At 37.8% G+C, this 20331-nt stretch overlaps 1 protein-coding gene across 4 annotated transcripts in view; it reads right to left on the bottom strand.

The window, feature by feature from the left end:
• LOC309626986 (endophilin-A3) overlaps window positions 1-20331 on the bottom strand; it is a 651420-nt gene that overhangs the window by 159402 nt on the left and 471687 nt on the right. For all 4 annotated transcript variants that reach the window (XM_082388458.1, XM_082388455.1, XM_082388460.1 and 1 more), the window contains one exon: window positions 18720-18877. In XM_082388458.1, the coding sequence (XP_082244584.1) occupies window positions 18720-18877 (158 nt within the window). The remainder of the gene's footprint in view (window positions 1-18719; window positions 18878-20331) is intronic.

The raw sequence follows: 20331 nt of genomic DNA, 5'->3' as shown, positions 1-20331 counted from the left end.
CCATTTCCTGTAACTCTGGCCTTGGCTTCATGTCTTGTTTCCCTGCTTGAGGGCCTAGCAACACCTCATTCTATTCCCACGGTCAAAAAACATGTGTTAGCACATAGCTTTCGCCTCAGGCTCTGTTTTTAAGAAAACCTAGACAAAGATACTGTGACTAAAATGTTCAAGAAATTAAATGACAAGATGGAGAATTTCACCAGAAACAAAGAAACTATAACAAAAATAAAATGTGATTGTAGAAATAAAAAGCAAAATAATTTAAATATATATCTCAATGAATAGACTTAGTAGACTAGACTGGGGTTCCGCAAATATTATCTTAAAGAACCAGATAGTAAAAGTGAGTTTTCAGGCCATGTTATCTCAGTTGCAATTATTCAACTCTGCTGGTGTAGTGCAAAAGCAACCACAAGTAATATATAAATAAATGGGGGTAGCTGTAAACTCCATTTACAAAGACAGTTGGTCAGCTTGCTGGTCATAATCTGCTGACTTCTGGATTATATACACCTATTCAGAGAATTAGCAAACTGACAGATAAAAAGAAAATGGAAATTAGACATTTGAGATACAGGTATAATTGTAGTCCCAGAAAAAGAGAACAAAGAGAATAAGATAGAAGCTATATCTGAAGAGGTAATAAATGAGAAAATCTTCCAAAACTGATGATGGATATCAAGCTACAGATTCATGAAGCACCAGGAACCTCAAGCAGAAGAAAGTTATTAATTATATCAGAGTCAAATTGATGAAAACCAAAAACAAGAGAAAACACTTGAAAGCAGGCAAAGAAAAAAGACACATTACCTTCTAAGGAACAAAAATAAGACTGACAGCTGAATTCTCAACAGAATAAATGGAAGCCAGAAGACAATGAAGCAATATCTTCAAAGTGCTGAAAGAAAATAGTTTCACAATGATAAAGAGGTCAAGTCACTAGAAGAGGTAATGATTCTAAATGTGAGTGTACCTAACCACCTAACCTCAAAATATATAATTCAAAAATTAACAAGAAACAGAAAAAATATAGACAAATGCACAGTCATAGTGGTAGTTTTACCAGGTCTCTTGTAGTAATTAACAGAATAAGCAGACAAAAATCAGTAAGGCTATAATTTTGCATAAAACCATTAATAAATATGATCTAATTGACATATGTAGAACATTGTGTCCAACATCAGAAGACTACATATCATAGTCTTCCAAAATTTGCTACATTCTGAGCCACAAATTAAGTTTTAACAAATTTCAAAACATTAAAATAATATAATGTTATTTGACTATAGTAGAATTAAGGTATAAAATGATGAGATTACTTGAAAATTCCCACATACTTGGATGCTACACTTCTAAATATTCTATAAGTCACTATATCACTATATCATATATATCACTATGGAAATTACAATACAACTTAACTGAATGATGAAGAAAAAGATTTCATATCAAACTTTGTGGAACAAAATCTAAAGCATACTTTGAGAGAAATTTATAGAGTTAAAAGCATATGTTATGGAAAAATTGGATGAAAATCACTAATCTAAACAGCCATCCCCAAAAGTTAGAAAAGGACTTGCCTGGTGGCGCAGTGGTTAAGAATCCACCTGCCAATGCAGGGGATTGGCATTGGCAATGCCAATGTTCGATCGCTGGTCCAGGCAGATCCCACATGCCGCGGAGCAACTAAGCCCATGAGCCACAACTACTGAGCGTGCACTCTAGAGCCTGCAAGCCACAACTACTGAGCCTGCCTGCCACAACTACTGAATCGTGCACACTTAGAGCCCATGCTCCGCAACAAGAGAAGCCACCGCAATGAGAAGCCTGTGCACTGCAATGAAGAGTAGCCCCCACTCGCCACAACTAGAGAAAGCCCAGGTGCAGCAATGAAGACCCAATGCTGCCAAAAATAAATAAATAAATTTATATAAAAAAAGGTTAGAAGAAGAATAACATATTGAATCCAGAGAAAGTAGAGAGATGGTAACAATAAAGATAAGAGCAAACATTAATGATATGAGAATGAAACTTCTTTAAAGTGGTTTATAAAGCCAAAAGGTGTTTCTGTGAAAAGTCTCATAAAACTGATAGACCTCCAACATGACTGATTAAGGAAAAAGAAGAGTAGGGACAAATAATCAAAATTAGGAATGAGAAAGAAGACTCGCTACAGATTCTCCACACAATGAAGAAATAAGACAATACTATAAAAAAAATCTATGCCAATAACTTTCAAAAAGCTAGTTGAAATAGACAAATTCCTTGAAACAAAACTGACACATAAGGGAATAAAACATCTGACTAGTCAAGTAATAGCAATCTCACACAAACTGTTACAGAAAATAACAACAGAGGAAATACTTCTCAATTTGTTTTATAAACCTAGTGTAAAATTAATACCAAGACCCAAAAAACACGTTACAGGAAAAAACCACCCAAAAAACAAAAACCTCTCCTGGAAACAAATACTGAAAAAGAATCATAAATAAAATAATTTAAAATCATTGGGAAAGGGAACAACAGAGATTCAAGATGGCAGAGTAGAAGGATGTGTGCTAACTCCCTCTTGCGAGAGCATCAGAATTACAACTAACTGCTGAACAGTCATCGACAGGAAGACACTGGAACTCACCAAAAAAGATACCCCACATCCAAAGACAAAGGAGAAGCCCCAGTAAGACGGTAGGAGGGGCACAATCTCAATAAAATCAAATCCCATAACCGCTGGGTGAGTGACTCACAAACTGGAGAATAATTATACCACAGAAGTCCACCCACTGGAGTGAAGGTTCTGAGCCCCACGTCAGGTTTTCCAACCTGGGGGTCCAGCAATGGGAGGAGGAATTCCCAGAGAATCAGACTTTGAAGCCTAGCGGGATTTAAGTGCAGGACTTCGACAGGACTGGGGGAAACAGAGACTCCACTCTTGGAGGGCACACACAAAGTAGTGTACACATCAGGATCCAGGTGGAAGGAGCAGTGACCCCATAGGAAACTGAACCAAACCCACCTGCTGGTGTTGGAGGTTCTCCTGCAGAGGCAGGGGGTGGCTGTGGCTCACCATGGGGACAAGAACACTGGCAGCAGAAGTTCTGGGAAGTACTCCTTGGTGTGAGCCCTCCCAGAGTTCACCATTAGTCACACCAAAGAGCTATAGCCTCCAGTGCTGGGTCACCTCAGGCCAAACAACCAACAGGGAGAGAACCCAGCCCCACTCATCAGCAGACAAGCAGATTATAGTTTTACTGAGCTCTGCCCACCAGAGCAACACCCAGTTCTACCCACCACCAGTCCCTCCCATCAGGAAGCTTGCACAAGCCTCTTAGATAGCCTCATCCACCAGAGGGCAGAGAGCAGAAACAAGAAGAACTACAATCCTGCAGCCTGTAAACGAAAACCACATTCACAGAAAGGCAGACAAAATGAAAAGGCAGAGGACTATGTACCAGATGAAGGAACAAGATAAAATCCCAGAAAAACAACTAAATGAAGTGGAGATAGGCAACCTTCCAGAAAAAGAATTCAGAATAATGATAGTGAAGATGATCCAGGACCTCGGAAAAAGAATGGAGGCAAAGATCGAGAAGATGTAAGAAATATTTAACAAAGACCTAGAAGAATTAAAGAACAAACAAACAGAGATGAACAATACAATAACTGAAATGAAAAATACACTACAAGGAATCAACAGCAGAATAACTGAGGCAGAAGAACGGATAAGTGACCTGGAAGACAGAATGGTGGAAATCACTGCCACAGAACAGAATAAAGAAAAAAGAATGAAAAGAGATGAAGACAGCCTAAGAGACCTCTGGGACAACATTAAATGCACCAACATTCACATTATAGGGGTCCCAGAAGGAGAAGAGAGAGAGAATGGACCTGAGAAAATATGTGAAGAGATTATAGTCGAAAATTCCCTAATATGGGAAAGAAAATAGCCACCCAAGTCCAAGAAGTGTAGAGAGTCCCAGGCAGGACAAACCCAAGGAGAAACATGCCAAGACACATAGTAATCAAATTGGCAAAAATTAAAGACAAAGAAAAATTATTAAAAGCAGCAAGGGAAAAATGACAAATAACATACAAGGGAACTCCCATAAGGTTAACAGCTGATTTCTCAGCAGAAACTCTACAAGCCAGAAAGGAGTGGCATGATATATTAAAGTGATGAAAGGGAAGAACCTACAACCACGATTACTCTATCTGGCAAGGATCTCATTCAATGGAGAAATCAAAAGCTTTACAGACAAGCAAAAGCTAAGAGAATTCAGCACCACCAAACCAGCTCTACAACAAATGCTAAAGGAACTTCTCTAAGTGGGAAACACAACAGAAGAAAAGGACCTACAAAAACAAACCCAAACCAATTAAGAAAATGGTAATAGGAACATACATATCAATAATTACCTTAAATGTGAATGGATTAAGTGCTCCAACCAAGAGACACAGGTTCACTGCATGGATACATAAACAAGACCCATATATATGTTGTCTACAAGAGACCCACATCAGACCTACGGACACATACAGACTGAAAGTGAGGGGATGGAAAAAGATATTCCCTGCAAATGGAAATCAAAAGAAAGCTGGAGTAGCAATACTCATATCAGATAAAATAGACTTTAAAATAAAGAATGTTACAAGAGACAAGGAAGGACATTACATAATGATCAAGGGATCAATCCAAGAAGAAGATATAACAATTATAACTATATATGCACCCAACATAGGAGCACCTCAATACATAAGGCAACTGTTAACAGCTATAAAAGAGGAAATCAACAGTAACACAATAATAGTGGGGGACTTTAACACTTCACTTACATCAATGGACAGATCATTCAGACAGAAAATTAATAAGGAAACAAAAGCTTTAAATGACACAATAGACCAGATAGATTTAATTGATATTTATAGGACATTCCATCCAAAAACAGCAGATTACACTTTCCTCTCAAGTGCACACAGAACATTCTCCAGTATAGATCACATCTTGGGTCACACATCAAACCTCAGTAAATTTAAGAAAATTGAAATCATATCAAGCATCTTTTCCGACCACAATGCTATGAGATTAGAAATCAATTACAGGGAAAAAAAGTAAAGTAAAAAGCACAAACACACAGAGGCTAAACAATACGTTACTAAATAACCAAGAGATCACTGAAGAAATCAAAGAGGAAATCAAAAAATACCTAGAGACAAATGACAACAGGAATACGATGATCCAAAACCTATAGGATGCAGCAAAAGCAGTTCTAATAGGGAAGTTTATGGCAATACAATCCTATCTTAAGAAAAAAGAAACATCTCAAATAAACAATCTAACCTTACACCTAAAGGAACTTGAGAAAGAAGAACAAACAAAACCCAAAGTTAGCAGAAGGAAAGAAATCATAAAATCAGAGCAGAAATAAATGAAATAGAAACAAAGAAAACAATAGCAGAGATCAATAAAAGTAAAAGCTGATTCCTTGAGAAGATAAACAAAATTGACAAACCTTTAGCCAGACTCATCAATAAAAAGAGGGGGAGGACTAAAATCAATAAAATTAGAAATGAAAAAGGAGAAGTTAAAACAGACACCACAGAAATACAAAGCATCATAAAAGACTACTACAAGCAACTCTATGCCAATTAAATGGACAACCTGGAAGAAATGGACAAATTCTTAGAAAGGTATAACCTTCCAAGACTGAACCAAGAAGGAATAGAAAATATGAACAGACCAATCACAAGTAATGAAATTGAAACTGTGATTAAATATCTTCGAACAAACAAAAGTCCAGGGCCAGAGGGCTTCACAGGTGGATTCTATCGAACATTTAGAGAAGAGCTAACATCCATTCCTCTCAAACTCTTTCAAAAAATTGCAGAGGAAGGAACATTCCCAAACTCACTCTAGGAGGCCACCATCACCCTGATACCAAAACCAGACAGAGATACTACAAAAAAAGAAAATTACAGACTAATATCACTGATGAATATAGATACAAAAATCCTCAAGACAATACTAGCAAACAGAATCCAACAACACATTAAAAGGATCATACATCATGATCAAGTGGGATGTATCCCAGGGATGCAAGGATACTTAAATATATGCAAATCAATCAATGTGATACACCATATTAACAAATTGAAAAATAAAAACCATATGATCATCTCAATAGATGCAGAAAAAGCTTTTGACAAAAAGTTTTGACAAAACACCCATTTATGATAAAAAACTCTCCAGAAAGTGGGCATAGAGGGAACCTACCTACCTCAACATAATAAAGGCCATATATGACAAACCCAGAGCAAAAATCATTCTCAATGGAGAAAAACTGAAAGCATTTCCTCTAGATCAGGAACAAGACAAGGATGTCCACTCTCACCACTCTTATGCGACATAGTTTTGGAAGTCCTAGCCACAGTAATCAGAGAAGAAAAAGAAATAAAAGAAATACAAATTGGAAAAGAAGAAGTAAAATAGTCACTGTTTGCAGATGATATGCTACTATACATAGAGAATCCTAAAGATGCCACCAGAAAACTACTAGAGCTAACCAATGAATTTGGTAAAGTTTCAGGATACAAAATTCATGCACAGAAATCTCTTGCATTCCTATACACTAACAATGAAAGATCAGAAAGAGAAATTAAGGAAACAATTCCATTTGCCATTGCAACAAAAAGAATAAAATACCTAGGAATAAACCTACCTAAGGAGACAAAAGACCTGTACTCAGAAAACTATAAGGCACTGATGAGAGAAATCAAAGATGACACAAAAACAGATGGAGAGATATACCATGTTCTTGGATTGGAAGAATCAATATTGTGAAAATGACTCTACTAGCCAAAGCAATCTACAGATTCAATGCAATCCCTATCAAATTACCCATGGTATTTTTCACAGAACTAGAACAAAAAAATCTTAAAATTTGTATGGAGACACAAAAGACCCCGAATAGCCAAAGCAATCTTGAGGGGAAAAAACGGAGCTGGAGGAATCAGGCTCCCTGACTTCAGACTATACTACAAAGCGACACTCATCCAAACAATATGGTACTGGCACAAAAACAGAAATATAGATCAATGGAACAGGGTAGAAAGCCCAGAGATAAACCCACCCACCTATGGTCAACTAATCTATGACAAAAGAGGCAAGGATATACAATGGAGAAGACAGTCTCTTCAATAAGTGGTGCTGGGAAAACTGGACTGCTACTTGTAAAAGAATGAAATTAGAACGGTCCCTAACACCATACACAAAAATAAACTCAAAATAGATTAGAGGCCTAAATGTAAGACCGGACACTATAAAACTCTTAGAGGAAAACATAGGAAGTACACTCTTTTACATAAATCACAGCAAGATCTTTTTTGACCCACCTCCTAGAGTAATGGAAATAAAAGCAAAAATAAACAAATGGAACCTAATGAAACTTCAAAGCTTTTGCACAGTAATGGAAACCATAAACAAGACGAAAAGACAACCCTTAGAATGGGAGAAGATATTTGCAAACGAATCAACGGACAAAGGAGTAATCTCCAAAATATATAAACAGCTCATGCAGCTCAATATTAAAAAAACAAACAACCCAATCCAAAACTGGGCTGAAGACCTAAATAGCCATTTCTCCAAAGAAGACATACTGATGGCCAAGAGGCACATGAAAAGATGCTCAACATCACTAATTATTAGAGAAATGCAAATCAAAACTACAATGAGGTATCACCTCACACTGGTTAGAATGGGCATCATCAGAAAATCTATAAACAACAAATGCTGGAGAGGGTGTGGAGAAAAGGGAACCCTCTTGCACTGCTGGTGGGAATGTAAATTGACACTGCCACTATGGAGAACAGTATGGACGTTCCTTAAAAAACTAAAAGTAAAATTACCATATGACCCAGCAATCCCACTACTGGGCATATACCCAGAGAAAACCATAATTCAAAAAGACACATGCACTCCAATGTTCACTGCAGCACTATTTACAATAGCCAGGTCATGGAAGCAACCTAAATGCCCATCAACAGACAAATGGATAAAGAAGATGTGGCACCTATATACAATGGAATATTACTCTGCCATAAAAAGGAACGAAATTGGGTCATTTGTAGAGATGTGGATGGACCTGGAGACTGTCATACAGAGTGAAGTTAGTGAGAAAGAGAAAACAAATATCGTATATTTACTCATATATTTGGAATCTAGACAAATGGTACAGATGAACTGGTTTGCAAGGCAGAAATAGAGACACAGATGTAGAGAAAAAACGTATGGACACCAAGAGGGGAAAGCGAGGGCAGTGGGGGGTGGTGTGTGTGGTGGTGGTATGAATTGGGAGATTGGGATTGACATATATACATTAATATTTATTTTAAAAAATAACTAATAAGAACCTGCTGTATGTAGAAAATAAATAAAATAAAATTGAAATTAAAAAGAATCATACCTCATGATATATAAAAGGATAATCCTTTTTATTAATAATAAAATAAATACTTACAAGTAAATACTAAATTCTAATAAAAAATAATAATGACCAAGTGAGGTTTATTAAAGGAAGGTAAGATTGGTTTAACATCTGAAAATCAATGTAATTCACTATATTAAAAGGGGAAAAAAAAATTTGATCACTTCAAAAAATGCAAAAAGGCATCTAATAAAATTCCATGCTTATATACATTAATGATGCAAACTAGGAAAAAATTTATTTCATCAGATAAAAACATCTACAAGAAATTTATAGAAAACATCATACACAATTGGGGAATTATAGAGATCTTTGTCCTGAAAGTGAGAAGCATGACAAGCATAGCTGCCATCACTATTTCTATTCAGCATTATACTAGATGTCCTAAGTAACGGAATATAGCAAGAAAAATGTTTAAAAGCATAGAATAATTGGAAAGAAGAAACAGAACTCATTATTTGCAGGTGTCATAACTGTGTATGTACATAATCCAAGAGAATTCACAAACTATTAGTATTAGCAAGTGAATATAGTGAGAATATAATGTCAATATACAAAAATCAATTAGATTTTCATACTCCAGCAGAAAACAAACAGAAAAAAATTTTAAAACATTTACAATAACATCAAAATAACAAACATTTGGGAATTAATTTAACAAAAGATATGCAAATCATATACATTGAAAATTATAAACATTATTGAGAAGAATTTAAAAAGAACTAAACAAAGGGATGAATATACCATATTTATGGATTGGAAGACTTGATATTGGAAAATCAGTTTTCTCCAATTTGACCTACAAATTCAATGTAATTCCAATCAAAATCAGCAGAATTTCATAAAAATTTAGAAGCATATTTCAAAATTGATATGGAAATGGAAGGAGTCAAGAATATCAGAGATAATCTTCAAGAACAAAGCTGAAGTACTTACACTACCAGATATCAAGACTTATTTTAATGCTACAGTAATTAAGTCACAATGGTATTGGTGCAAATAGGTCAATGAAACAGAACAGAGTGCAGAAATAGACCCACACATACATAGTTTGGGATTTAAGAGAAATGGGGAAGGGATTGTCTTTTCACCTAATGGTTTTGGGTCAATTGCATAGCCATGTGAAAAAGATATTGCTTCCACTTCACAACATACACAAGTATCAATTCTAGTTGGATTATAGCTCTTAGTATGAAAGGTAGAACAGTAAGATTTCCAGACAAAAACATACGTGAATATTTTTGATCCTAAATAAGGCAAAGATTTTTTAGCCAGGATACAAATAGCTTACACATAAAGTTTAAAATTAACAACCCACACCACAACAAAATTAAGAACTTCTGTATGGGGAAACTGATAGCCCTAAATACATTTAATGGAGAACAAAAATTGAAAATAAAATGAATTAAGAATTTAGCTCTAGAAGTTAAAAACACAATACCAAAATAAAACCATGTAAAGATAAAGGAAACAAAAATTAAAATTTACATAAATAGAATTTTTTAATGAACTCTGAGAGTTACCAAGCCTCGAATCTAGTTCTTAAATGTCTCAGAGACAAATCTTTGGATGGTTTGAACAAAACAAAAATTAGACAAGGAGCCAGTGAACAAGTTTAGGAATGAAAGAGACGTAGGAACTGTTGAGTCTATTGTTGTTGTTGTTGTTGTTTTGTTTGTTTTTAGTGATAAAGGAATGCTATGATTACTTTTGAAAAGTTAAGTTTGAAAAATTAGATGAATTGGACACTTTTCGAGAAAATAATAAATTGCAAGATTGACTCAGAAATAGAACCCTAAATAAATCAATAAACCTAAGAGGTACTGAAATGGTTTTCTAAGTCTTGTTCATTACCACCAAAAAGAAATAGAATAAAAGAAGGAAGGAAGGACGGGAAGGAGGGAGGAAAGGAGGGAGGGAGGGAAAGAAAAGGCATTAAACCCAGATGTTTTACAGAAAGAAATAATCCTTATTGTTGCAGATGCATTTACTTGCTTACCAATATCCATTTCCCTTTCCCTTTCTGCCAGAGGCTTAATTTTGTTCCAAGGTTCCTTCTTCCCACAGGTGTCTCAGATAACTCTCTTTGCAACTTTCAAATATACAATAGAGTATTGTTAACTTTAGTCACTGTACTATACATTACATCTCCAGAACTTATTTATCTTGTAACTGGAAATCTGTACCTTTTGACCCCCTTCACCCATTTCACCCTCTTCCTGCCTCTGGCAACCACCAATCTGTTCTCTGTACCTGTGAGTTTCGATTTTTTTTAGATTCCACATGTAAGTGAAATCATACAGTATTTGTCTTTCTCTGACTTATTTCACTTAGCGTAATTCCCTCATAGGTCCATCCATGTTGCTGCAAATGGTAGAATTTCCTTCTTTTTTTTTTTTTTTTAATTAATTAATTAATTTATTTATTTTTGGCTGTGTTGGATCTTCGTTTCTGTGCAAGGGCTTTCTCTAGTTGCGGCGAGTGGGGGCCACTCTTCATCGCAGTGCGCGGGCCTCTCACTGTCGCGGCCTCTCTTGTTGCGGAGCACAGGCTCCAGACGCGCAGGCTCAGTAGTTGTGGCTCACGGGCCCAGTTGCTCCGTGGCATGTGGGATCTTCCCAGACCAGGGCTCGAACCCGTGTCCCCTGCATTGGCAGGCAGATTCTCAACCACTGCGCCACCAGGGAAGCCCAGAATTTCCTTCTTTTTATGGCTGAATAATATTCCTGTGTGTGTGTATATGTACATATAAAAAAGTTGTATATATATATGTACCACATCTTCTTTATCCATTCATCCATTGATGGACACTTAGGCTGTTTCCATGTTTTGGCTATTGTAAATAATGTTGCAGTGAACATGGGGATGCAGATATCTTTTTGTCACAGTGATTTTGTTTCCTTCAGATATATTCCCAGAAGTAGAATTACTAGATCATAGGGTAACTCTATTTTTAATTTTTTAAGGAGCCTCCATACTGTTCTTCATAGTGGCTGCACCAATTTACATTCCCACCAATAGTGCACAGGGGTCCGTTTTTTCCATATTCTCACCAACACTTGTTTTCTCTTGTCTTTTTGATAATAGCCATGCTAAAAGGTGTGAGGTGATAGCTCATTGTGGTTTTGATTTGCATTTCCCTGATGATTAATGATGTTGGGCACCTTTTCATGTACCTGTTGGCCATTTGTATGTCTTCTTTGGAAAGCTGTCTATTCAGGTCCTCTCTCCTTCTTTTTTTTTTTTGGTAATAACACAATTCTGAAAAAAAAATCAATCAATCCATATATTTTCCTCAAGCTACGCACTACTCGTCGCTTAAATTTATAATACTGATGAAACTTCAATTCTAGTTCTCCACATTGTCATTTTAAAAGACAATGCAATTGTTTAGAGGTCTATTAATATTATAATATCTTTAAATGTCATTAAAACATGATGCAGTATTATCATTCTTCCTTGGAAAAAGTCCCTGTTACTACCACTGAGAATTTCTGACTATTTTAAGAGAATTTTCATCCAAACTCCAGGAAGGAGTCATATTTGGATATTTGTTCTTCAATTCCAAGAAGGCTGGCATTATATCGTATTATTTTAGAGAGCAAAATAGGCAAAATGGGAGATAAAGGATTCTTTCTTCAAAGTAAATAAAAACTACAAATAATAATGCCCCTTCCTCCAATCCTAAAAACTTTAGAAAAATGAAGTTATTAAATCTGCAGGGAACTTTTTCTCCCCAAGATTTTGTTTTTGCTTTTGTGTTTTGTGACCGGGCAGTAGAGTCACAACAAGTGCTCATACTCTATGAAGACAATCGCAGAGATGCAGCTTCTTTCCTTATAACTGCTCTGATCTTCTTCACAAGCCCCCTCCTGACTAGGGAGGGAGGGGAAAACAGCTTAAATGGAGTTCAATACTAGGAGGTCAGTCTGGTTCACTCATTTAAAGAGTTCTCTTTAGGTACCGCTGTTTCCGGTGGGGAAGTATCCAGGCTTTCTGCTGTGCCCTCATCCAGACCGATCTCCTCTATGGTGGTCTTTGATGTAGGACCTCACAGAGGCGGGAAAGGAAAGAGGCCTCGGATCCATGCCTGGAGGTCCTCATCCTGTCCTTGGGCCCATAGCTGTGTCCCTTGTCCCTCTGGCCACTGGGAGGCCCACAGGGAGCCTCAGTGCCTGTGAACTCAGCTGTGTTCTTCCCCAGCTGGGGTGGGTGGCCTCCTCCGTTGCCCTGCCCAGTCCACATTACTCTTGTGCTCAGTTTCTCGGTGGTGTGGCTGGGACTCCTCCCCAGTCCCTGGCCTGGCTCACAGCCCCTTACCAAGGAGACCAGATGCTTTATTGTCCAAGCCAGGACGTTTCTGAGGATGAAAGGAGGAGCTTCTAAGAATTAAGTCAGGGCTGCAGGTGGAAACTGGGTCTTTTCTGAACAAACTAGGATGTCTGGTCACTCTACATTTACCCCTCCATTGCAGGGTCATTTTGCCCCCACCATGTCAAGGCTGGCCAGCCAAGAGTACATGGAATTTTCTAGATACCTTCCATGCCACACAAGAGCTGAGGGAGACTCCGGGGAGCTGAACTCAGACGCAACCTGTGACTAAACATTTCACGGCACTCATGCCAATTTCATTCCAAGGTAGCTTCCCCCAGTGGCGGATGGAGATGGCCACCCTAGGAGGCATTTTCCTCTTGGGTTCTGAATGAAAAGTGAAGCAAATCTCCTCCTCTGCCTTTAGCTTTGAAACCTACTTAATACGCTTCCCTGCTCTGCAGAGTGACTGCTGTCATGATCCACGTCTCATTGCCTTGCTTCCTCCATCCTGTCCCCAGTTTTCTTCTTTTACCCACAATGCCCTGAGGCAGAGGAAGCCGACTCTCCGCATCCTGGCTGGGGTCCCCCTACAATGGATGCTCCTCCTGAGTGTAGGGTGCTGAGGACACTAAGTCCACAGCTCAGCCTTACTGGGGGTACAGGCATCCTCTATATTGCAGAAGAAACACTTTGATTTAGTGTTGAAATGGTATGGGAACTAAATCAGTTTATAGAAGGCTTATCTCCTTCCATAAGCCTGACGTTCAAGACAAAAGTCTAAACTAAAAAAAAAAAAAAGAAAATCCTACCTTAATAATCAAAAGTTGAACATGAATGCTCTTTGCAGTCTTGCTAACAACAGCCCAATCATTAACCACTACTTTCAAACCCCCAGGGTGAATAGGTCCACTGACAAGGGAGATGGTCAAGTACAGAATGGCAAAAGGGAACTGTATATTAACATTTACAAGCGTATACTACTCCTGTTTGGTTAGGAAAATGATTTTATAACAATGGTAAGAAAATGAATTCAAACTCAACTGCCTTACTTGGCCACTTCTAAATAATTTCCAAAATTTATGGAATAGATTTTTCTGTAAAACTCTTTTTTTCATATTTGTGTATATATTACACCAATAATTCAGCTGTGAATTATGGTAACTACTAGAACAGTATTTGAACTGCTTTAACCAAGAAATTTCCCTCAACAGACCACATTCTGTGTATAAGCATCAGTTTAAAATAAATAAAGTAAATAAATAGCATAAGTAAATAAATAAATAAAGTAAAATATAGCATCAGTTACATTATAGTAACTATCATGTAATATTTCAACAGTTTCTACCTTTGTGATTCATGGCAAATGCTTAAAATGAGGTGGAATTCTGATTGGGAGGCATGATGAAATAGGTAAATTTTCTTTTCTGTTAGACACTGTTATGGGCTGAATTGTATCCATCCCCAAAAACATATGTTGAAGTCCTAACTCACAGAACCTCAGAATATGATCTTATCTGGAAATAGGGTCTTTGCAGATCTAGTCAAGTTAAGATGAGGTCATTAAGGTGGGTCCAACCCAGTATGACTGGCATGCTTATGTAAAGGGGAAATTTGGGCTCAGAGGTGGACATGCACAGAGGGAAGGTGGTGTGAAGACAAAGGGAGAAAACCTGAGGATCCAAGAGGCTAGGAGAGAGGCACGAAACAAATTGTCCCTCACAGCCCTTACAAGGAACCAGACCTGCCCTCACCTTGATTTTAGAGTTCTAGCCTCCAGCACTGTGAGACAAAAACATCTGTTGTTTAAGCCACCCAGTTTATGGTGCTTTTTTACAGTAGCCTCAGGAAACTAACACATGCACAGACTCTAAAAACTGTGTCTTGCTGTGTTTTGAAACACCTGTGAACATATGAATTTAGCCAGCGTCTGCATCACATTGCAAGGCTGAAATCTTCTCTTTGAGAGAGAGGAAAACAGGCAGTTTCAAGTCCTCTCGGCCCTGGATAAGTTAGATATGCTATCATAACTTCCCAGAAAGAAAAGAAAGACTTTGTAGGTAGAAAATATACAAAATATCTGGAGCTGTGTTTGTAGGAAACCAGAGACAGAGGCTTGCCTAGCTGAAAACTAATGGGAAAAGAAATCAGAAAACATTTTCCTACAGAAACACAAAGTATCCAAATGGGAGAAAGAGGAAGATTTCAGACCATGAGGAAGAGAAACTTTTTTTTTCCTTGAAGATGGACATGTTTTTTAAAGAGGGGAAAAGCCACCAGCAATAATTAAAATACTTAACCACAGAAAGAGATGTCTTTCTCAAAGCCATTTAAGTTTATTTTACTAGATTATTCTTATAAGCATATACTGAAAATAGATATGCACAAGTATATCAGTACAGTGTATCAGTACTCACAGATATTCAGTAAATTCTCACTGAATGGACAGTGCCTCTTACAGTCCAATCAACAAAGCATACAGCATCAACCACTGGCTCAAGACTCTCTACTGCTCCCTGGTGGCAACATGCACATATTGCAGAAGCAAAATAATACTTCAGGGGCTCTCATGCAAAATACCCGTGACTCAGTAACACAGTAACAAGAGTCATCCATGAGAAACAGATCATTCAGGAAAATAAGAATGTATAGTGAGAAACCCATTGGGAAGAAGAAAAAGTGCACTTTTCAAGAATGGTCCAATCATGAAAATATAGCTTCTGAAAAAGTAGAAAAAAGAAATTTTGTCTCACTGGTGCAGTGAGTTGCCAGATTTCAGAATCCACACAATAACCACAAAAGACTCTAACATCCCATGGATGCCTTCATATTTTACTCTCTACGTCAGAATATAGTCGTTTTCAACAGTCCATTTATTAAAAGTCCATGAAATGAGGTCTAATCTAGGAACAGTATAAAAGAGGGTGCCTTTATATCTCAGTGCACCCATGACTGAGCGAAATTAGCACTCGGGGGCAGAGCTGGTTTTCACATTCTCTCTCAGGTTGAAGCCAGGTCTTCCTTTTTTTTAATTCAGCTGCTCTTGGTTGATTGGAATGGAAAGAGATACAATGAAATACATGGCTGACCATCATCAGGGACCTAACACACACTTTTAACCTCCCACTCAAAGGACAGCAATCCCTTGATTGCATCCTGGGCCAAGCAGAGATGAATAGAAGCAGAGTTCCTTATCTTAGTAACAACACAGGCTGGGTAATACTACAGTGCTCTGAGGAAAAAAAAAAAAAGTAACTAATGGAAAAGGATATTTCCTAGAAACCCACAATATTTGGACAAGCTTATAAGGCAGGGAAAACCATCAGAGTCATTCTTGCTTCATCAGAGTGTCTCTGATTTTGCCAATTTCTCTCCCACCCAGCACACCATGTTCATGAAAGAAAATGGCTGTAGGCACGAAAATGAGGTTCTATTTATGCATGAGTCTGACAGCTGTGTGTAACACCCTCTTTGATAAATAAATATATATATATATTTTTTTTCTTTTAAAAAGAAAACCTTTCCAGTCAAGGGAGATCAAAACCTTTCCAGAAATTGAAGTTAAAGCCCGGAATTGTTTATTAAATCTGAGAAAACTAGAACTCCGAGACAGGAAAATAGAAGGCTGAGTACAAATTCAGACAGTGGCAACATGCTGCTAAAATGCATTCTAAGAGGTGAATATATAATTAGGGCAAGAAGATGTAAAGTAATTTTTAATTACACATGTGATATATGACTGTATTCTTTTTTTAAGAATTATTTTAAGTATTAAAATATTATAAGTAAAACTAAGATCACTCCCCCAAAGCACCAATCCCCTCTAAAATAGCCATTGTTTCCTCAGTGTTTTCAGTATGGAATGTATCCTCTCAAATTAAAAAAAAATGTATACACACACATATTCATATACATACACGTGTGTGTGTACACATACACTTGTAGAAGTAAACAGTTTATGTGTATATGCTTTTTATTTTATTTTATTTATTTATTTATGGCTGTGTTGGGTCTTCGTTTCTGTGCGAGGGCTTTCTCTAGTTGTGGCAAGCGGGGGCCACTCTTCATCACGGTGCGCGGGCCTCTCATTATCGCGGCCTCTCTTGTTGCGGAGCACAGGCTCCAGACGCGCAGGCTCAGTAGTTGTGGCTCACGGGCCTAGCTGCTCCGCGGCATGTGGGATCTTCCCAGACGAGGGCTCGAACCCGTGTCCCCTGCATTGGCAGGCAGATTCTCAACCACTGCACCACCAGGGAAGCCCCCTGTATATGTTTTTATGCATGGGATCAATAAACAGTACATTTTCCATGCTAATACTTTCACCAAACAATATCTTAAAATTTTAACCTTTGTGGCTATTTGTCCCATCCCATCACTGTACTAATGTCTCCTACTTGGTCAGATATCTTCAAACTGACTTAAGAAGAATACAGATCTTCTGAGTAGGAATGAGAAGAGAATTTTAAAAAAGGTTGTGTGTGTGTGTGTGTGTGTGTGTGTGTGTGTGTGTGTGTTTTACCACTTGAGCATCAAATGGGAAAACCCTAAGAGAAGCAAACCAAGCCCAGAATTTATGTATAACAATGGATGAGAGAGAATAGAAGGAAAGAGAGATGACAGCTGGCTTCCCCAAAAGCCTTTCACAAAGCTACTGTCAAATAATTACATTGGGTTGACACTTCGAGGGTCTGACACAGAAGTCATTTCAATGTCTAGGAATGGCAAGTCATGTCCAGGAATGGCAACTTAAATGTCTACGAACGGCAACTGACACTTACACCTTCAATGTCAGGAACACATTAGGGCCTGGTGTGGACCCTGGCAAATGAGGATGTGTGCCCTAATAAAAAGGCTGCTGTTACCCAGCTGCAGCCAATTATCGCTATGGCAACATGCAAGCTAGTTGTCAGATCTTCCCATTTTTAAAAAGAAGCAGGAAAAAATACTGGTATTTTAATATTATAATCTCTTGTTTTTTTCAAGGTTGACTATTTAAAACCCAAAGATTCAAAACAACAACTTCACCCAGACCGACCTTGGCTGGTCACACTGTAGGTAAACAGGACGTCAGTTTGCAACTCTCATCTAATTCCAAATGTATTTCTCTGCTGGCACAACCGATGTCTCAATGAAACACTCTTTGACAAATTAATGTGGAACACAGACAGTTCTTTTGAGGGCACTGGGTCTTTTCACAGGTAAAGAAATACCTGGCAATTAGAGCTCTTTTCTTTCTTCCCTTTCTATCTTGAAGTTTCCAAAAAGGGATAGGACAAAATCATCCACTGAAATGCCCTTTTTTGCACATCTTAGGTATTTATAGTTTTATCAGAAGAATTTCAGATTGTGTCACCTTGGAAATATATTGGCCACTACATTTCATATCCTCTGAGTGAAGGAAGATGCCCCCGATGCACCCAAGAGAGGAAACACAGAGTCGTGGTTACAAGGGAAGAAGAATTCTTGTGAGGGGACCTCGTGACAGGTGTCCGGACAAGGGCTCATTATGAGACATTGCTGAGGAAACAGGGAAGGGGGTTAAGGAAGGGGGCCTCTGTCTTCTCTGCTCCCCTTTGCAAGGACAGCAATAGCACAGTCGTGGTTTAAGACATGGAGCATTTAACCACTGACCATTTTCACCGAAATCCATCTGGAGGTTTAAAACTGAACACAGCAACTAGAGGTTATACATGCAAAAACAATCATTCCCCTATAAAAGTGAAGCTTGTTTCTTAACTATTGGGGTTGGGGAACAGAAACTACTTTACAGAGATGAACAGTTTTTAAGAACTGACTGTCAAGGTGAAAATATTAATGACACATGCCCTGTATAAAAAGTCACTGGCTGCCTACTAAACAAACGTGTTCTTTTTAAAATTCAAGATGTGCGGGGCCCCAGATGCATGACATTTATGAAGAGGCTCATCCTACCTTGAAGATGAAATCAGCCATCAGAGGTCCTGGAATCTTAAAGGCTTGCCTCTCGGAGCCCCTCTGAAATTCAACTGTTGTATTTTCTACAACAAAAGCTCCAGGGCTGTTAAAGCTGTGCTCTCCTTTGCTTCCTTGCAGTGTTTTTGATTCAATGACTAAAATTTAAAAATAAAGTTTCAGTGAGAGAATATCTTAAAAGCATTTTATTCCAAAAGATATTTTACTACAAGTAATAGCATCTGATATCAACACAATATCAATACATCCACTCAGTTTACAAACATTGATTCAAATAGGTAGAATAAATATATAAGCTTCTTAGTTATCTATAAAAAGAAGCAAACAAGAGTGCTAGGTCCAGTTAGGTCTACTCAACTCTTTGGAGTCATTTCTATAATAAGGGGAAGAAGAAAACATCTCTTTCTTTATATTTTTTCATGATGTAGCTATTACTTAAAATAAAGCGATGTTACTCATTTTCTCACCCATTCAGATAGTAAGCCTAGACTTTTATTTAGACAAAACCACAATAAACTCTAAATTTGCTTAAATTTTTTTTTTATTTTGAAATAATTGTAGATTCACAGGAAGTTGCAAGAACAGTAAAGAGGTCGTGTGTACCTTTCATCCAGTTTTACCCAATGGAATGGTTACATCTTACCCAACTATAATACAATATCAAAACCAAGAAACAGACATTGGTACAATGTGTGCATAGAGTCCTATGCCATTTTGTCACACGTGACCACAACCAAAATACAGAACTATTCCATCACCACAAAGACCTCTCTCATGTGTCACCTCTTTATTCACATTAGCTTTTAAAGGAACAGTAGTGCTTTTAGATCTCTTACAGAACAATGCCAACGGTTTAACCAAAATACCACTTCTACCTTATTTCAGTGATTTCTTTCTTTCCCTTCTCTTTTTTTTTCTTTCATTTTGTAAATGTCACCATTCTTAGTGAACCTGGTCCACCTGCATTTCTGGCTCCAGATCTATTCCTAACTCACTGCCTTGGATTTTCATTGCCTTATTTCTAAAACGAGGAGTCAGAGCAGACAATCTCCCAGGTCCTCTGCTCCTCAGAAACCTACACTTGACTCACTGGTATTCAATGGTTCTTTAACCATCTCGAACAAAGGACACAACAGAACCAGAACTCCATTCCGTCTCAAACTTAAAAAGCTGATAAAAACACAACAAAATGATCTAGCTTTTATGAAGCTGCAATCCATATGTGCTGTGCTTCGGTGGTGATCCTTTGCCGATTTCTCTCTGCCACCGGAGCAGCTGCAGGAATTCAAGCGCCCTGGGCAGACTGCATAACAGGTATTAGGAGACATCCCTGATTATCCCTGACAGGCAGGCTGGGAACTTTTCTGGGAAAATTCAAAGGCTGGACATGAGCTCCTTGATCTGCAGGAGTCATTAGCAGTCAAAGAATAATGCTGGGTACTCTCAGGCACACAAAACCCCTACCACTTTGGCCCTGATCTCCATGACCGCAGTAGATTTTTGGAAAGTGTGAGATTAAATTCATTTCCTAGTTCCAATGAAGATATAAAACAGAGTGTTAGAAAGTGAACTGTCAGTAAAAATGAGATGG

The sequence above is a fragment of the Balaenoptera borealis genome, assembly GCF_965194805.1.
Source record: "Balaenoptera borealis genome assembly, chromosome: 3".
NCBI classification, from domain to species: domain Eukaryota; kingdom Metazoa; phylum Chordata; class Mammalia; order Artiodactyla; family Balaenopteridae; genus Balaenoptera; species Balaenoptera borealis.
The sequence above is the reverse complement of the archived record's forward strand: the minus strand, read 5'-3'. Positions and strand labels throughout refer to the sequence as shown.